Source organism: Eptesicus fuscus, chromosome 16 (genome assembly GCF_027574615.1).
Source record: "Eptesicus fuscus isolate TK198812 chromosome 16, DD_ASM_mEF_20220401, whole genome shotgun sequence".
NCBI classification, from domain to species: domain Eukaryota; kingdom Metazoa; phylum Chordata; class Mammalia; order Chiroptera; family Vespertilionidae; genus Eptesicus; species Eptesicus fuscus.
In genome coordinates, this window is record NC_072488.1 from 18133394 (window position 1) to 18152637 (window position 19244).

The window sequence follows — 19244 nt, forward strand, 5'->3', positions numbered from 1 at the left end:
CACAGTTTCAGAGCCAATACATCTAGTAAAACAACGACTGTAAAATACCCTTCGGATCAGGACTGACAATCTTGTTATTCGTAAGTGGTGTGACCAAATGGAATACAATGAGTGGTGATGCCCAGGGAAAGGACATGGAATTAGTAACTAGTGAGTGTGTTTTCCACCATCAAGGAGACACAGATGGTGAAGGAAAGAGAGTCTAAACAGAAGCCAGGGAGGGAAATAAAGCCAGAAAAGGCTTCCCCTTGCTCAGGATGGGGGGATATCTGAATTTATTTATATGCTCAGGGGATGAGAAGAGAACAAAGAGGCTTAAGATGAGAGCCAGAGAGACGTGGGGTGGAGAGTGGGGGGAGGGTAGCATGCAGCCTCAAAGGAAACAAGAGACAATGGGGTCAAGAGCAAAAGCAGAAGGGTTGGCTTGGGACAGAATGAGGACAACTGATCGATCCTCTGTTAGATAAAGGAAGTAAGGAAAAGCATGAAACACATAAATGAGCAAGAGAACCAGGGAGAGAGGAGGTTCACCTCTCACAAAATATATGTTAAATGCTTATTAAATAAATGTTGGGAAATTTTTTTATTTATTGAATTTCTTATCTTTACTTTGGTTTGGTGATAAAATTAATCTAAAGTAATAATGAAAATAAAAATATGGTTTAATGGTAAATGACACTTTGTACCATTCTAGAATTTAAGAAAAAACCAAAATAGTCAATTCCTAAACCAGTTTTTACAAGGAATTTTATGGTAATAGCTAGTGACAGATTATAATGATTTGTGCCTCCTGGCACTTCTGAACTTAATAAGACCTTTCAAATATTTTGGTGCCATGGACTCGAAAAGTCATTAGCCTCTATGCCCTCCAATAATTGATCAAGAAGATGATGCTAACATGCATTTTCCTTCAAAGTTGTTTATCAGAATAGAGATGAAATATGATTACAGATTAGTAATAATGTATCAAGTACTGCTCAGATGCCTAAAATGAGGAAAACAACTGTCAATCAAGCCAGCATCTCCCATCAATAAGACTTTGGGTGTTGGGAATTATTTTCTCAGGAAGAATACATTTTTTCTTTTACATTATATATCAAATTGGTTGTTAAATATAGGTGTTCTTTTGAACAAAGATATAGTTCTCTTTTATCAATTTATTTTTTATTTATTTATTTATTTTTATATATATTTTATTGATTTTTTACAGAGAGGAAGAGAGAGGGATAGAGAGTTAGAAACATCGATGAGAGAGAAACATCGATCAGCTGCCTCTGGCACACCCCCTACTGGGGATGTGCCCGCAACCAAGGTACATGCCCTTGACCGGAATCGAACCTGGGACCCTTGAGTCCGCAGGCCGACGCTCTATCCACTGAGCCAAACCGGTTTCGGCATCAATTTATTTTTTAAAATATCTCATTTTCTCCTTTAATGTTATGTAAAATGTGTAAAAAGAAAACATTTTATTCTTTCATATCTTTGGAGACTCACATACCATAGGAGTCATAGGGGTCGATGTTGGGGTTGGTCGTGTTCCAGCCCTGGATCAGTCCATCGGTACCACCACTGTAACACTGCTCACCGTTGCTGCTCATTACCACACAGAGCACTGGACCTCTGGGAGATAACAATCAATTTCTAGTCTCAAAAAGAATCTGATAATAAGACTTACTAAAATTAAGAATACTTAATTATTCAAATGGCTTTCTATTTTTCAGCTTTGTACAATGAATGATACTATCAAAGCATTGTTGATTTTTCTTCCTTTGCTAAACCAAAGGTTGGTAGACTATGGCCTGTGGGCCCAAACCAGCCAATGGTCTGCTTTTGAACAGTCCTCAAACTAAGAATGCATCTTACATTTTTAAAAAGGTTATAGATCCAAACTAAGATAAAAATAAAAAACAAAAATTAAAAAAATACAGAGATAGATAGATATAGATATATATCCTGCAAAGCCTACAAATACTTACTATCTAACCCTTTATATAAAAAGTATTGTGGCCTTAGCCAGTTTGGCTCAGTAGCTAGAGCGTCTGCCTGCGGACTGAAGGGTCCTGGGTTTGATTCCAGTGAAGGGCACATGCCCGATTGTGGGCTCGATCCCCAGTGGGGGATGTGCAGGAGGCGGCTGATCAATGATTCTCTCTCATTATTGATGATTCTATCGGTCTTTCCCTCCCCCTTCCTCTCTGAAATTAATAAAAAATATATATATTTTTAAAAAGTATTGTGATCTCTGTGTTACAAAGCAAGTGACCATGGATATTCCTTAAGCTTAACAGGAAAAGCAATATGTGATCACAATAAAAAAATCTTGGATATTTTTATGTAGGTTATCTTTAAGTGAAAAAAAGGCAGGATTTCTAATATTTCAACCTAATTGCCTCAACTTTCTTTTAAGAAAGATATAAACATTATTTAAACATCATGCAAATAAAATATAATTTCAGCAAGAATCCCTATTTGGTAGTGATAAATTATTTTTAACATTATCTGCCCGTTTCTTTTACAATTACAAAAAAAGCTACTAAATTCAAAAATACGTAACACAAATACATAAGTGAAAGAAAATAAAATATTCTAATCCAGCTGATTTATAGTGATGTTTATTTTTTTAAAAAGCACATACTTACTTATGAGCCCTGAATGTATAGATAGGCTCCACATCAAGAGATGTACTCCTAAATCAGAGAGAAAAGATGGCTTTTACCTCTCTAAGTTTCAGCAGTAAACAATATTACTGAATTACATCATAAATTCTGGATTCAATTTCCAGTGCTGTTAGGCAAATTATTTAATCTTCTGGAATTTCAGATTCCTTTATGTTTAAAATAAAACAAAAAAAAATAGGGATGACAACAAATACAGGATTAAATGTGATTCTACAAGAAAAACAGTTTAAGACAGGGCCATGCACTTTAATTTCCTGGTATTCCCATGCAGATTAATATATTTGTCCTTAATACTTGCAGAAACTGTCCAAGTCATCAGTTCATTCATTACTCAGAATACTGAGTGTATGAGTGCTCTACAGTGCCTAAACTGGCCATGACTGCTAATGGAAACTGGATTTAAAGTCCATATTCTACATTGTATGCAAATTTTTATAGGCATATGGTCTCTCTCCTCGAGTCATTTCCAAAGTTTCAAGTTCAAAGGTGAACAGGACGCTGTTATTTATAAGTGAAGGTATTATTACTTAAGTTATCACTGACAAGAAATGTGTTTCAATATTTTTCTTAAAATTTATTCAAGAATATATGATGAAACATTCACATTCTCTAGTCTAATGTGATGCTCACTGTGACCAAAGAACCAGAAAGACAAAGAGCACAATTTATAACCAGAAGTAATTTTTTTATGCTGAAGATACCTGATCCAAGTGAGAATTCACTTGGTTTTAGCAAGATCTGGTGCAGCTGATAAATACTGATAAATCAAGTATTTATCTAGTCTATATATGACTCACAATGTCACTGATCTCTTTTAAATAGGCAATAGATATCCTCTACCAATAATAAAACTTCTGTCATCTCCTCCATTTGAAATTCATTTCTCCTCTTCTAATAACAAAAATGCCTGATACTATAGAAGGGTCTTTGCTGGCAGATGCTGGGTTCTGGACCATGTGACCCAAGGAAGAAAGGAGCTCCAATAAGACCCCAACAAGTGAGATTAGGACTAGCTTGGTGACTGATAAAACGGTTTGCACCAACTCATGTCTGTCCAAGTCTAGAGAAAAACCAAGGGGGCCAAGACTAGCAGTTATGCAATGGCAACAACACTGCCTTTCAGTCTAGACATCTTGGTAGACATATGGAAAATGTGGAAAGTATCTAAAGGGTCAAGGCAAAAAGACAAGGCGAAAGAGGATCCCTCCTCCCCTCCCAATTAACCTTTCCTCCCTTCCACTCCAAAAGTCCAAAGCTTGTAAACAATGGAACAGATTGGGGTCCCAGTGTGATGATCATACATGCCTATACCTATTTACAGCAATAGGAGAACTTTCAGTACATTTAAAGGGCTCCCCAAATGTGACAAACATTTAAAATACTGTATAAGGATTGTAATTAGGATTCCTGGGAAACCAGATCACACCATTCCTCCCTAAGTGTCAGTTTTCTAACCTAGTATTAGACTGTGAGTATAAAGGGGAAAACACTCTAAATTATATGACATGGTGAAGAAAGAAGAGATATATGAGAATTTAATAGTAAATAATAAAGTCAGTATTTTTCTGCTAAAAATCTGTTAATTAAAATATTCAAATAAAGTTAAAGTAGAATATTCTCACTTTTTGGCTGGGGCTGTTTTCTGTAAATTCCACATTTTTAATGTGTGATCTTCTGATGCTGTTATCAAAACGGGCTCAATGGGGTGGAAAGCAAGGGCTCGAATGCCATCAAAGTGACTTCTTAACGTAAATTTAGGGTTCCATGTCTTCCTCAGGGCATCTTTATTATTTGCTATCTATTAAAGACACAAAAGAAAAATACCTATACATTTAGATCAGGATATGGGAAAAAACTATATTTCAACATTAATTCTTGCTGATTTATTAAACCATCACATTCTGTAACTTTCAAAACGATAAAATTTTTAAATGTAAATAACCAAATCAATAAGCAAAATTAGTAATATAGCAATAGTGGTTTTCTTTGAAGAAATATAAGCACTATAATAAGATAACAGGTAACAATCCAATACAGAAAGAGGATGAAATAATTGTAAAAAGTAAAATCAATCTTCACCAGGATGATTAAAAATAACAAGTAATTTCAACCTAAATTATTCATCCTAGTACAGAAACTAATTTTGGGTGAAAGTTGAAAAACCAAGTTATCTTTAAACATGTTAACATTATAGAATATTATACTTTTGAGCTTTTCAATACTCTCTAATAACTAAATTTTTTCATCAAATTGGTAACAAAGTTTATAAACTGGAAACATAAAATGTTAAAATTAAAAGAGATAATCAAATGTTACAATAATGGATTTCATTGATAAAACACACACATCATTGTGTTGTTTTTCTCCACAGAAACTCCATCTCAACAACTGAAAAATAAAAGCACAATGTTTTCATTCCAAGTAACAGGAAAGCTAACGAGGTTGGTCTATGACTTTACACTAGCACCACGTATGAACTCTTCACACTCCAGGCGTGGATCCAGGGTAAGACAGAGGTCTGAGAAGGAGAGTCTGATATTTGGAGTTTTTCCCCAGACAGTGTTTACTGATACCAGAGTGATGGCTGAGAGGTGGAGCTGTGCTTCTGACTCCTCTGCAGTACAGGGGGATGCAAACTGGTGTCCAGGGACTGTCCAAAAAATGGGGATTGGTGAACTACCTTGCTTTGGGTTTTGATTTCAAAGGGCTGCATCCTAGACATAAGAGTAAACTTGGAAGAACACAAGCCCTTGTAGGGACTGCAGATTAGCTACACATAGATCATGTCCAAACGTAAAAATGGAGTGAGGTGATACAGATTTCTAGTGGCTGCAGGCAATTGACAAAAGCAAATTAAAATATACTCTCTGGGGGAAGATACCATCCTAGGCCCAAAGTTATTCTACAGACAATTTTTCAAATATAGTTATTTGGACATAATAAAAGATAACTGTGCCCATATGAGATAATAAAACATAAATGAAAACAAGCAGAAACAACACATAATAGTAAAAGAACTAGAGTTTCTGATTCAAATTTTAAAATAATCATGCTTACTATGTTCAAGAAGATAAAAAGGCAAAATTTACAATTTTGGAAGAAATCTATAAACAATGAGGAATTCTAGAAGCAAAAATATAAGACCGCAATCAATTAGTTTAATTACAAATTACACATAACTGAAAAGAAAAGTAGTGAACTGGACCATAAAATAATCTAGATTGAAGTATAAAAAAATAAAAGATGAAAAATACAGAAAAAGGAAATAGGAGACAGAGGCTATAAAAAGAAGATCTAACAATATAACTAGAGTTTTATTATGGGGGGGGGGGGGATAGTGATAAATAGAGTAGTGTAAAGATAAGTGGCTGAGAACTTACAAAGCTGATGATCTAAGAAGTTTAATAAAAAGAAAACTAAACCTTGGCTGACAATCAGGACATAGGGAAATATCAGTTAGAGGGGGGAAAATCAGACTACCATTGTCTGACCAATAAAAATGATAATTGATTTTAGCAAAAAAACAACAAAAAAGGACAATGAAATAATATATCTAGAGTGCTTAAAAAAAACAACAACCTTTGCTAATTGGAATTCAGTACTAGAGATAAGTTTACCCATTTTGGTGAAATAAAGAAAATTTAAAAAAACCAGAAACAGATTATTGGCCACCATATGAAGTGCTCTTAGAATAAAGGGAAAGTGATCCCAGATGGACAGTCAGACACACAGGGAAAATGGAAAAAAGCAAAATGGATAGTATAAATGGATAATACTAATTTAATATCAAGTGTACAAAGCAGTACCTTGTTGGAGATAATGTATAGAGAAATAAAATATATAACAAAAATGACATATACACAGGTTATGAGTTTTGTCGTTTTTTGTGTTTTTTTTTTGTCGTCGTTTTTTTTAATCCTCACCTGAGAGTATTTTTCCATTGATTTTTTTGGAGAGAGTGGGAAGGGAGTGGAAAAGGGGGAGAGAGAAAGAAATATCAATGTCAGAGATATTTGCCTCCTGCATGCACCCTGACCGGAGCTGGTGATCGAACCTGCAACCCAGGTATGTGCCCCTTTGACCAGGAATTGAACCCTCGACTGGAACTTGCAACCCTTCGGTATGCAGGTCAACGCTCTAACCACTGAAAACACTAGCCAGAAAAAAAAGAAAAGAAAAAGAAAACACTGGCCAGGGTGAGGGTAGGAGTTCTAAAATAGAGTTAAAAGTGTTAAAAAGGGATGTGCATGTAATATTTTTTAAATATATTTTTATTGATTTCAGAGAGGAAGGGAAAGGGAGAGAGAGAGAGAAGCATCAATGATGAGAAAGAATATTGATCGGCTGCCTCTTGCACACCCCCCACTGGGGATCGAGCTCGCAACCTGGGCATGTGCCCTCGACTGGAATCGAACCCTGGACCCTTCCATCTGCAGGCCGATGTTCTATCCACTGAGCAAAACCAGCCAGGGCTGTAATATTTTAATTGTAACCTCTAGGGTAATAATTAAAGGAGGAATATATAAATATATATATATATATATAAATATATATATATATATATATATATGAGCCTAATATGCAAATTGTCCCCGAGGGAGTTCGAACAGGAGACTGATCCCTTGCTATGACATGCGCTGACCCCCATGGGGTGACGTGGAATGAAGAAAGGCCCCAGCCAGCAGCTGGCAGCCAGGGAAGGGAGGCCCTGGCCGGTAGCCAGAAGGCCCTGATCAGTCCTGATCGCCAGCCAGGCCTAGGGACACTAATGGTGCACGAATTTCGTGCACTGGCCCTCTAGTGAGTGTATAAACTCCAAGTAATGGGGGAAGGGGTGAATAATAAAAAATAATCAATCCCAATATAGGCAAAAATAGGAGGAAAAAACAAACACAGAACAGTGGCACAAATAGATGGCATGCTTAAATCCAAAGATATCAGTCACTACTTTAAAAAGAAATGGACTAAAAGCTCCAATTTAAAAGTCTGTCAAAGATTAGATGAAAAAAAAAGAAGTCAACTAAATGGTGTTTTTAAAAGACAGATACAGAACACAAGGATACAAAAACATTGAATAACAATCTGTATCACATATGGAAAAAATGGAATGCAAGGAGTCAGTTTATATTAGGTTATTATAATATATAACAAGAATGACATATACATAGGGTGTGAGTTTTGTTATTATTTTTGTTATTCATCACCTGAGGATATTTTTTCCAGGTGAAGAAAAATGGACTAGGATGGGAGGTATAAAGAAACATGGATTTTAGCTGTTTTTGCAGGTAGAAACCAAAACACCTACTAATGGACTTAGCATAGAGAGTGCAAGTTTTGGATTTCCAGGAAGAGGAGTGAGTGGTGAGGGTTCCTCTTTGGAGTACTTTCTTATCATAGTCATGGTTTGCTTAGGCATCTGGCCTACATCTTCCACGCATCAGGAGCTACACTGTATTCTCCAACAAAGATGATGAAGTAGCAGAGTCAGAGGATTTTAATGAAGAGATAAGATAGGTTGTAAATAGTTTATGAAATAAGCAACTGTTTTTCTGACAATTTATTATGATGAACAATTACAAATGCATTTATAAAACAACTGTGTTTTGATTGCATCAAGGTATGATAATTTCAATTTTGGTCCAAATCACTGAGTCAGCCTTAAAACCTTCAGAGTACCCTATCACTTCTCAGCTGAATACTGATGTACTAAAGAAGCCAGACAAATGATACCTTTAGGCAGGCATGAATTTCAATTAATTACTGATGCCCTAAAACATAAAACAAAACCCAAACGTAGTAATGGAAAAGGGAAATCCTTCCTTTATCTAAAACCAATAAACAAGCTATACTAACATATAGATTTCAGTAAAGCACGTAATTTTAATCCTTATATGATGTGGAAAATATTTTTATCTTTATAATATATCCTATATAATAAAAGGCTAATATGCAAATCGACTGAACGGCAGAACGACCGGTCGCTATAACACGCACTGACCACCAGGGGACAGACGCTCAACACAGGAGTTGCCCCCTGGTGGTCAGTGCACTCCCACAGGAGGAGCGCCGCTCAGCCAGAAGCGCCGCTCAGCCAGGCGTCTCCCGCCTCCACAGCAGCGCTAAGGATGTCCGACTGCCAGCATAGGCTCACTCCCCCGAGGGCTCCCAGACTGTGAGAGGGCGCAGGCCAGGCTGAGGGACCGCCCCCCCGAGTGCACGAATTTCATGCACCGGGCCTCTAGTTCATGAATAAAATTCTATACTTGTGAAGTTTTGCTCCTTTATTACCATCTTTTTCTATAAAATTAACTTTTTACTTTCAAAAATAAGTAAAAGCAACAAAAATAAAATGACCACTCACATCATATGTTAGTGAATCTGCTTCATTAGCCACAGTAAGGCCTGCCAATTCTCCAAGCCCCAGTTCATTTTCAAGGGCTTCATCTGCTCCCATGATGAATGACTTCCCAGAGGAAGGAGGAAATGTCAGTGCTTCCACTGAAAGAAGACAAAAGAAACACAAAAACACCTCTACAGAGTCAATAATTAATCTCATAAGGGCATGTCTACATTTGATTATTTTAAAATGCTTTTAAACATAATAAAATTCAGTGAGCAGAAAATCCTGAGGAATTGTTTGCTTTTTTCATATCATAATCATAGCTAAAGGTATCATCTAATTAGAAAAATAAAACATGAAACAAACCCAATAGTTACTGTCCTTTCTTTTACACTACACAGAAAAATAATGTGTCTAAAGGAGAGTCCGATTTCCTCACATGATAGTTCTTGCTAATTACCCAAATTATTTCTATCAATTATTAGAAATATATAGCAAGTAATTCTGAACACTGTTGGTCTCATTCAAATAAAAATGTTAATTCTATAATCTGGAGGAATGTAGAAAATTTCAAATAAAACCGGTACAACTAAAACATGCTGATATGAGGCAAAACTACTATGTAGCGACAGAAATCAGGATTCCCTCTGGAGAGGAGAGAAGGGATAGTGATTAGAAGGTATTACTAGCAGGACTTCTAGGGTCCGGGTCATGTCCTGCTTCTTGGCCTAGAGGCAGTGGTGACATGGTTGGGCTCACTTTGTAATAATTCACTGAGCTACACTTTGGTGACTTCAGCAGTTTTCTGTAGGTATGTTATATTTCATTTAAGAATGCTTATTTTAAACAAAAATTCTTAAAGTGTCCATTTGAACACTTTTCTTTAGTTTCCAACTGTGCTTCAAGATGTCAGATTTATTTTGTGATAAATATAAATACCCTTACTTTATAACACTGGACATATACCAATCCAATCCCTTTAGTCACCATCACAGAAGAACCAGTTAAAAGAAAAATGCTAAATTTATTATATGAAGATTTTATTTAATTTGACCAATAATAAAATGTCATTTTTTATAAATGCAGATTATTCTGACAAACTGTCAGAGGTGGTCACTCTGTAGTTTTCTATAGGTGGTTACTTTACTGATGACAAGCATTTATGAGCTCATTAGATGAATTTAGTACTTTAAATTGGCTGTTAAAGAAATAAATTTTTTCTTAAAAGTAACAAATACATTTACTTATTAGTATATGCAGGAAACTGAATTTACAAGGTGTTTTTCAGCTATAGACTCATTCCTATAATTTTTTATTCAGTCATAAATATTTGTCAAAGAAATGAAAGAATAGCTTTGTGCTTTTAAAAATAGTAGCAGAAACTACTGAAAAACTTGTAAGAACAAAGTGGAGTACAAATTAAGATATTTTCAAACCACCATGCTTTAGTTATTACTAAAGCAGCAATAATACAAATGGGTTTTACCAAAACATACCATATATCCTCTGAGGAAATTCAAAGAACCCTAAACATTTACTAATAATGAGGGGATTGTTTAAATTAGAAAAGCAATTTTCATGCCAAAATTTCAACCACAAGATTCATGCAAGACTGAAACTAGATCTTCAGCCTGGTGTTTTGTTTTGTTTTCTAATATTTTCATATAACTTTATGCAGGTGTTAAACAAAAATTACTCTTACAAAAAAAGACAGATTTGTGGGATTTGACCACACATATTGTTTGGGCTAATTTAGCTAGTGCTCGAGAAATGGCCAAGAAAATCCTGAAAACACATACCCGTGGCTAAACTAGCAGCCTTGAGGGTTGAAGAGAGAAAGCAACAATAGGCATAACCTTATTTGATTGCTAAGATTTCTTAGAACTTAAGACTATAATGCCTCTTAAGTATGGCACTGCCTCCTCAATTAATAAAATAAAAATAAAGAAATGTATATAGCACACAAAGGCCATGGAAGCTTTATCTGAAATAGCAAAGATGTTCTAAATTAGAATTTAGAGTTGGTTTTTAAGTTTATGTACCCCTTTTTAAGACTTAAAGATTGAAGTTGGAATCAAACCCCAGTGAATATAAGATAATCTAGATTTGGGAAATAACAAGTATTGGTAGAATACAATTCTTCTTATAGAAAACCATTTCTAGTAAGAATTTAGATATGTATATCCAAGGGCTTTTTGTGCTCCAGAGTGTCTGAAATACTCGCCTTCATCTGCTCTATTTATCTCATGTTCAGGAAGCCTGGAGCTGCTGGGTCTGGAAGGTGAACCCACAGATGGCTGCAATGAAGGAAGTTCATCAACATCTCTCAAATTAGCAAGCATATCTTGTAGTTTTGACCTATTGGGCCCTAGCCCAAAAAAGGGAGGGAGAGAACAAAAGAGAGGATATAAAATTATTCAACTGCATTAAAATGGTGCCATAAACTTTATTCACAACTGCCAACATTCACCTTTAAAGCTACCCTACTATATTAAAAAGTAATTATTTTCCAAATTTTCAAATTATTTTAAAAGTTTATTTCTTGAAAATACATATTTTACATATTTTTTAAAATATATTTTATTGTTTTTTTACAGAGAGGAAGGGAGAGAGATAGAGAGTCAGAAACATCGATGTGAGAGAAACATCAATCAGCTGCCTCCTGCACAGATGTGCCCGCAACCAAGGTACATGCCCTTGACCGGAATCGAACCTGGGACCTTTCAGTCCGCAGGCCGACGCTCTATCCACTGAGCCAAACCGGTTTCGGCTACATATATTTTTAAAATTAAGTTAATGAAATATCACTATTTGTATGGAAAAAATGTTCATGTGCAATTTCGACCATTAAAAATAATATTCTATCATTCTTACATATTGGTCTAAATTCAGACAGACACCACAGATTGTGAAGCTACTGCTGTATACCAAATTAAACAATAACATCACTTTTTGTTTGTTTGCTTAAATTAAGTTGCATTCATTGCCTGACATCCTGAAGCTATGGCACCCGAAGTGAAGTCTCATGCCCTGCTGATTACTTACCTGAAACTTGATTCTTCATTCTCCCACATCCCTGTTTTGACTGTTTTATATAGGATAGAGGCTGAAACAGATCTTCGGTAGTTTTTCCTGTTATAAGTTTAATTAAGAATGGGAAATCTTACCCATAGTCCGTTATGTTTTTTTCCTATACCAGCATAAGCAATTTTAACTAATACCTAGAAATGTATTTCAAGACAGCATGACTGCAGTACACAATTTGACTGGAAATATATCTACTAGACCATATAAAAAAATTCAATCTTTCCCAATGAATAAATAGTTCAATTAATAAAATATTTATAGATTATAAATTAATGCTTCACTTATCAATTCAAAGCTTTGTTTCAGTTCTGTTTTTATCGTCTTGACTTGTTCCCAGACTACCATTTATCCAGATATGAATTGACAATGAAAACAAAATGTGCTGAACCTATCTATAGCCTCTCCAGCTTCAGTAAAAGACATAAAAATTTTTCCCTATAGAGAGTCATTTTTCCTCATCATACTACAAAACTTTATGCTTTATGCCTAAATACTGATCATAATCCCTACATTCAGGAAATAACTCATATTAATAGGAATACTGTTCCAGTCAAATGGTGCAGTTTTAGATCTTAAAGTGCTAAATTTCAACTACAGCAATGCCTTGATATCTGACAAGAACTTAACAATCAATATAAAATAGTACATGGGTTCTACATAAGTCCTGATACCGTACCAATTTAAAGATCTTTTACATTTCAAGACATTCATTATTGCAGCATAATGAGTTAAAGAGATATATCAACTTTAAGTCAATCTAAAAATTAAAATATTCTTCTTTTTCTCATATATGATATACAAATTTTCCTCAAAATTTCAGTTTAAAGGGGTTGGTCATCAATTTATTTGGATAAAAGGTACAAAATATTCTTGTTTTAATATTTATATTGATTTAATTTAGATTGAGAAGACATCAAATGACATCTCTCAGTTATGTAATGGTTGGCACAATGATAATATCAATAATGGTCACTGACTTTTATCCATTCAAACTTACTTGTAAATTCTAAAATATTTTAAATAAACACTTAAATGTTTTCCAATAACTACTGGTTGTAAAAGAATGTCCTAACAGAAGTGACTGGTCTTTGATAAGCTTTAGCATCACTACAAAAATAAAAAATAATATCCTTCCAGTCTTCTACAACTTTTAAATACAGGTTTTACTAAACTGGATTTTAATCTCACTTTACACTACTTTAATATCCCAAAGGATGAAATTCCTATTGCCAAAAAAGGGAGATCCACATTCATACTGTCAATAAGAGGAAGCACAAGGAGGTAGTTTCACCTTTTTCTCCTAAAAAGATGTTTAATGTTTTCAGGGATGTTTGAAAGCTTTTGTATTTCCACTTTACAGGCTTAACTAGAGCTATTGCTAAACTTTGTTAATAGTTTGCATAGTGAATTATATATATGATTCACAGGGCTAGAAATTTAATTTTAGCTTCTGTTTTCCATGTGGCACACATTTTATTGAAAAGAAAAAAAGCTAATTGGTAATGTTATAAATGGAATTGGCCAAAAGTTTTAAATTAATAAATACTTTTAGAAATTGTGTATTTGTGCCCTGTATAGCATATAATGGTGAAAGCAAATGAATTGTGTGTTATGAACACATAGAATATTCAGGGGTAGAAATTAACTTGCTCTCTGTCTCTAAATTCTAAAATTATAAGCAATAATTTTGGTGGATTGCCAGAGGGTCAAACTAGATGAGATTTAAAATTGTCAACAGTGAGAAATCATTATTGTAATTAAATACAAATGTTTTTAAAAAACAAATTATCACTATGTTTGAGTATATAGTCCCACATTCTCATAAGGCTCTGGATTTATTATTGGAATATATTATGATTCCACAATAATATGTATAGTTTTTCTTTTTTCTTTTAAAGTTCATAATTAAATAGCTAACCATTTAATTTCAACCCCTGAGAGCAGGTGAAAAGGAAAGAGGTCAGGAGTAGAAAAGAAAAAGAGTAAGTAGTTTTAGGAAAACATTGAAAAAAAATTGGGGGATATGAAAGAGGCAAGATTTATGATTTACAGATACAATGTTTTCCACTTACTCTTCACCCCCTTTTTCCCCTTTCTCTCCTTTTTGTATTGTTCCTTGAGTTTGGTAATTACTCCCTGGTCCACATTCCAAGCTTCAGGCATGAGACACTGGTCTTCCTTTTCTAAACAAAGTGAAACAAATGAAACAGCCTTTTTCAATGAAATATTAAACACTGTAAGTCAATAGTTATGAACGACATAACTATTTTCTCCTTAGTATCATTAATTTAATAAAGACATTAGCTATATGTCACACAAAATACATTATCTAAGAAATGGTGACCAATTCAATTTCCTAGGTAATATTATTAAATTTCTCTTGAAAGAGACATAGAAAAAAACACATATACACTTGGAAGATGTGATTTTTAGTAAATTAGGCTCTAAAATGCTACAATCAAGAACCCCTCATTTTCTGAATTAATTAGTATTGAATCACAAATTTTTTAATTAATTTACATAATGAGAGATTATTATTAAGAGATTATACAAATAGACTTCAATGATCTTTTGACTTGAAAAATTTTATGTTTTTGGCATGTTTTCATCAACAAATGACCATTTTTATTTTATAGGACTTATAAGGAATACTTGAAAACTTAATCAACCTACATCCAAAATTTAAAACAATTTAATCAATCTAATAAATTCCTTAAACAGGAAACAAAGCTTCTAGTAAGAAAGAAATTACAATCACTAATTTTCACTATTTCAGGAGAAGAAAATTTAAAGAATAAATGTTATATATATTATACTTACTAAAAAATAATTTATATACTATATAATGTCATGTGTTAGCTCAGAACTCTCGCTTGAACTCAAGACTCATAGATCCAACTGCTCATTCTACATTTCCATTTGGAAGTCTAAATAGTATCTCAAACTAAACATACAAAATCATATTCCCAATCTTCCCCATCCAATCTGTTCTATCCACAGGATTCCTCATTTAATTTGACGGCAATTCCAGTTGCTCAGACAAAAAAACCTCTCTTTCTTTAATCCAACATCAACTATTTCAGGAAATACTGTTTGTTTTTTCCTACCTTCAAATACATCTAGAATCTGACTACTATTCAAATCTATACTACTTTCCTAACCACTCCCTTGCTAGAATTACTGCAATAGTTGTCCTCTCTCCCCACCAAGTTTATTATCAAGACTGTTTGCCCTGGGTTCTTTATATAGCATCCAGAGTAATGCTTTAACATAAAAGTTAGATCCTGCCATCCTTGTGTTCAAAACCCTATGTGAATTGGTCAGTTCTTACTATATTTCCCTTAGAAAAACTCTGCTCCAGCCACTCTAGCTTCCTTGAATTCCTCAAGCATACTACGGCCGCTACTATCTTAGGGCATTTGCTCTGGCTTTCTTTTTCCTGAACACTTTCTCCAGATACCATATGCCTATCTCCCCTCATCAACTTCAAGTCTTTTGCTCAAATGTTATCCTCTCATGGTGCTTACCATGTACACCTTATTTTAAATTGTAATGACCCCATACCCACTACTCTCTATCTGCCTTATTCTGTTCTACATTTTCTATTTCCCATTGCATTTATCATCTTCTCACATACTATTCATATACTGTGCTTAGTGCCTATATCCTCATACTAGACTGAAGGGACAACAGAAATAGAGATCCTTACCTAGAACACTTGCCACACAGAAGGCATTTGATCAATATCTGTTGAATGATTGGACTAAACCAAAAGAAACCAGAATAAACAGTAATCTGTCTATTCTTAACAAGTTCCAATCCACAGTTTTAAAAAAAATGGTTATTAGGCCAGTGGATATACTAAACACAATTAAAAAAAAAAAAAAAACCTCAAATTTCTTACAGACATAACTATAATCTATCAATAGTAGAAAGTCTCTTTTTCCAGAAAGAGCTCACAATAAAAAGTGTTAATTTTCATCAACCAGGTTTTAATCATTAATTAAATTGGGTGGCTTCTGGATCCTAAAATGCCTTCAGTTGTGTGATTTTAAATTAGTCTTAATTTTTAAAAAATAAAAACATTATCCTTATTATAATCTTAACTAGACTTATAATAACAATAGCAATGAAAGGTCTTAGAAGTTGTGTGATACAATCTATTTACTTGGCAGAAACTAACAAGATTCTTAACCTAAGCATATTCACCTTTTTAGGGGTGTGAGGAGGGATAAAGGAAGCACTTAAAATGGTTTAAATGTCCATTCAACTACACAGGATTTGCCATCTAGTTTTGTTAATTGCTTGAAAGTGGAATGCTTTGAATTAGAAGTATAAAACACGTAAGATCCAAGTCCTGGTAAAGAAACCTCCAGTTGACTGAAAGACTGCATTCACTCATATTCATAAACAAAAATACCCAGAACACTATAAAGAGTAAGACAGTTCAGATGTGGGAACAGTGCCTCGGATTTTCGTAGCAGGCTAGGTTAAAATGTACACACGGTTATCATATAATACGTGAGACCATGACTCACGCCTTAAAGCTAAGGAAGTTACATATGGGACAGTGCAACTGTATTTGGAGGAAAATAAATCCCAATCACCATTGCAATAAGAATGGCAATGAAAAGGGCCAACTAACTGTTATTATTCAGATGTATGACTCCTTAAAGAAAGACCTTTGTGTAGCACAGTGGATCTAGCTATATTGGTAGAATTGTTGCCTGAAATATTTGAATAACTTGATATATAAGTTCATCCTATATAATAAAAGGCAAATATGCAAATCGACCGAATGGTGGAACGACCAGTCGCTATGATGTGAACTGACCACCAGGGGGCAGATGCTCAATGCAGGAGCTGCCCCCTGGTGGTCAGTGCGCTCCCATAGGGGAAGCACCACTCAGCCCGAAGCCAGGTGAGCACAGTCAGTGGCAGGAGCCTCTCCCGCCTCCGAGGCAGCGCTAAGGAGCAGTGAGTTGAGCAATAAGGAGCAGCAAGCAGGTGGGCAGTAAGGAGCAAGGGCTCCCGGACTGCGAGAGGGATGTTTGACTGTCGACTTAGGCCTGCTCTCCCTGATGGGTCCCAGACTGTGAGAGGGCGCAGGCTGGGCTGAGGGATCCCCTGAGTCCACAAGTTTTCGTGCACCAGACCTCTAGTTATGGAATAAGTCAGAAGAGAAACTCATTTCACTTTAACTTCCTTTGATTTCCAAACTTTGTTCTAGGGAGGGGAAAAGGTCAGTCACTAAAATAGCCATTATATTCACCATATTATGATTTCAAGTGATTATCCCAAATAATTCTTCAAATATTTGCCATGAAAAAGAAGTGATATTAACATTATCAGATCCCTGAAGGAAAAGGGACAAGAAAATATTAGGATAGTTACTCCTTCTCTAACCTTATCAGTCTTTAAAGTGCATAGACTATAAACTAAGGGTGTTCTAAAATTCTTTAACCTCGAGAAAATTTTCTCTCATCCCAAAACACTTGTTTTAACTCCTGTTAGATGTTTAAAATATTAAACACGCTTAGAACAATTCACACACAAAATTTGATGCCTTTGCAAACTGATAAAACCTGACTGGAATGATAATTACAATTTTTAAACTTTACTTCTTTTTGTACAGAAGATGCCAGAGTGAGCTCTCTAAATCCTCTAACGCAGCAATTTTCAACCTTTTTCATCTCATGACATACACAAACTAATTACTAACACACTGCAGCACACCAAAATATATATTATATATTTTGCCAATCTGACAAAAAATAGGCATAATTTTGATTCATTCACACTGACGGCTTTTGCTGTATTGGCTGGTATCATTTTTTTTTTATTTGACAATCTAAGGGAAAAGAGATCAGTGCTCCTGACTAAATAGTCAGGCATTGTATGTTTTAAAAATTCTTACAGCACACCTGTTGAAAATCACTGCTCTAATATATTGTCATATTCAATTTCCACAAAATCTAGATTTGCAAGTTCTACTGTCTAGGCAGAAAACAGAAAACATTCTGTATGTGAATTCAAATTATTTTCATACTGCATTACTTCATTTTTTTAAATGAAGTAATTACTTATACAATCTTCTTTAAACACACAACACACACACACACACACACACACACACACACACACACACACCCTAGACAAAAGGTGATGGTAATAAAAAAGTTCACTGGATCAACATTTCAACATTATGAGAGATTTAAAGTGTTCTTTAAGATGTTGCCCTCGTGGAAAAAATATTCGTTTCTTTTCTTTATATAACGTCTCTGGTTGGATCCAGTATCCTTCCTTACCCCAATCTGTTCCATCACCGGCACTTCTAGATTCACTGTCGCCTTCCTCTGATGTAACCAGGAAGTCAAACTCCTTTAGAGCTTCTTCGGTATCTCGATCGTCACTGCTCTCAGGCAATGCTTTTTTCCTAACAATCTATTGAGAAAACATGCCAAATTAAAATATATTATGGAAGTAATTTAAATAAGGGAGAAGGTACCCCTTTACCATTGAATGACAAAACCCATTATTGTTTTCTGCAGAAAGTGTATCTTTGTAATACCTATTCAACAGTGGAAAACAAATGTCTCTTTAAAAAGTGTATACATTATAATATTATACATTTTAAAGTAGTAATTTAAATTTTGTTCAATGATTTCTTCTTGTAAATAAACTAATGGAATCATATATTGAAAACACTAGGATATAAGACACCTATTTAAATTAGATAAAATGTGTACTGTATTATAAGAAACACAACCAAATCTTATATTTCTTGGATACAGTTTGTCCAAAGAAAGAAACACTTCATAAAACATTGCAAGACCTTTCAGAATACAATCATGATCAATTTTAACTGTAACACATCATTCCCTTATAAAATTTACAATCACACAAATTCAGTAATGCATGCCTTAGAAGCTATTCTGTTTGTGGCCGGGGGGTGGAGGAGTAGGGAAGGAATTTCCATTATTATTTCTACTGTCTCAAACTTGCATCAATTTTCTCCAATAACTCTCTATATACTCAAGTTTTTCCTAAAATACTGATCATTCAGAGTGAGACTTGACTTAGATTTAATAGAAAATCTAGTAAGGGCTGTAATATCTCATTTTTATATATTTAGGAAT

General features: G+C 34.6%; 1 protein-coding gene across 2 annotated transcripts in view; it reads right to left on the reverse strand.

The window, feature by feature from the left end:
• Positions 1–19244, reverse strand: part of STRN (striatin) — an 86489-nt gene that overhangs the window by 11614 nt on the left and 55631 nt on the right. The window contains exons 7-14 of one of the 2 annotated variants that reach the window (XM_028140123.2): positions 18414–18549; positions 14178–14288; positions 12064–12150; positions 11243–11386; positions 9040–9176; positions 4301–4476; positions 2640–2687; positions 1499–1620 (exon numbers count right to left, since the gene is read on the reverse strand). In XM_028140123.2, the coding sequence (XP_027995924.1) occupies positions 1499–1620; positions 2640–2687; positions 4301–4476; positions 9040–9176; positions 11243–11386; positions 12064–12150; positions 14178–14288; positions 18414–18549 (961 nt within the window). The remainder of the gene's footprint in view (positions 1–1498; positions 1621–2639; positions 2688–4300; positions 4477–9039; positions 9177–11242; positions 11387–12063; positions 12151–14177; positions 14289–18413; positions 18550–19244) is intronic. The other variant, XM_008162244.3, reaches the window with a different exon arrangement.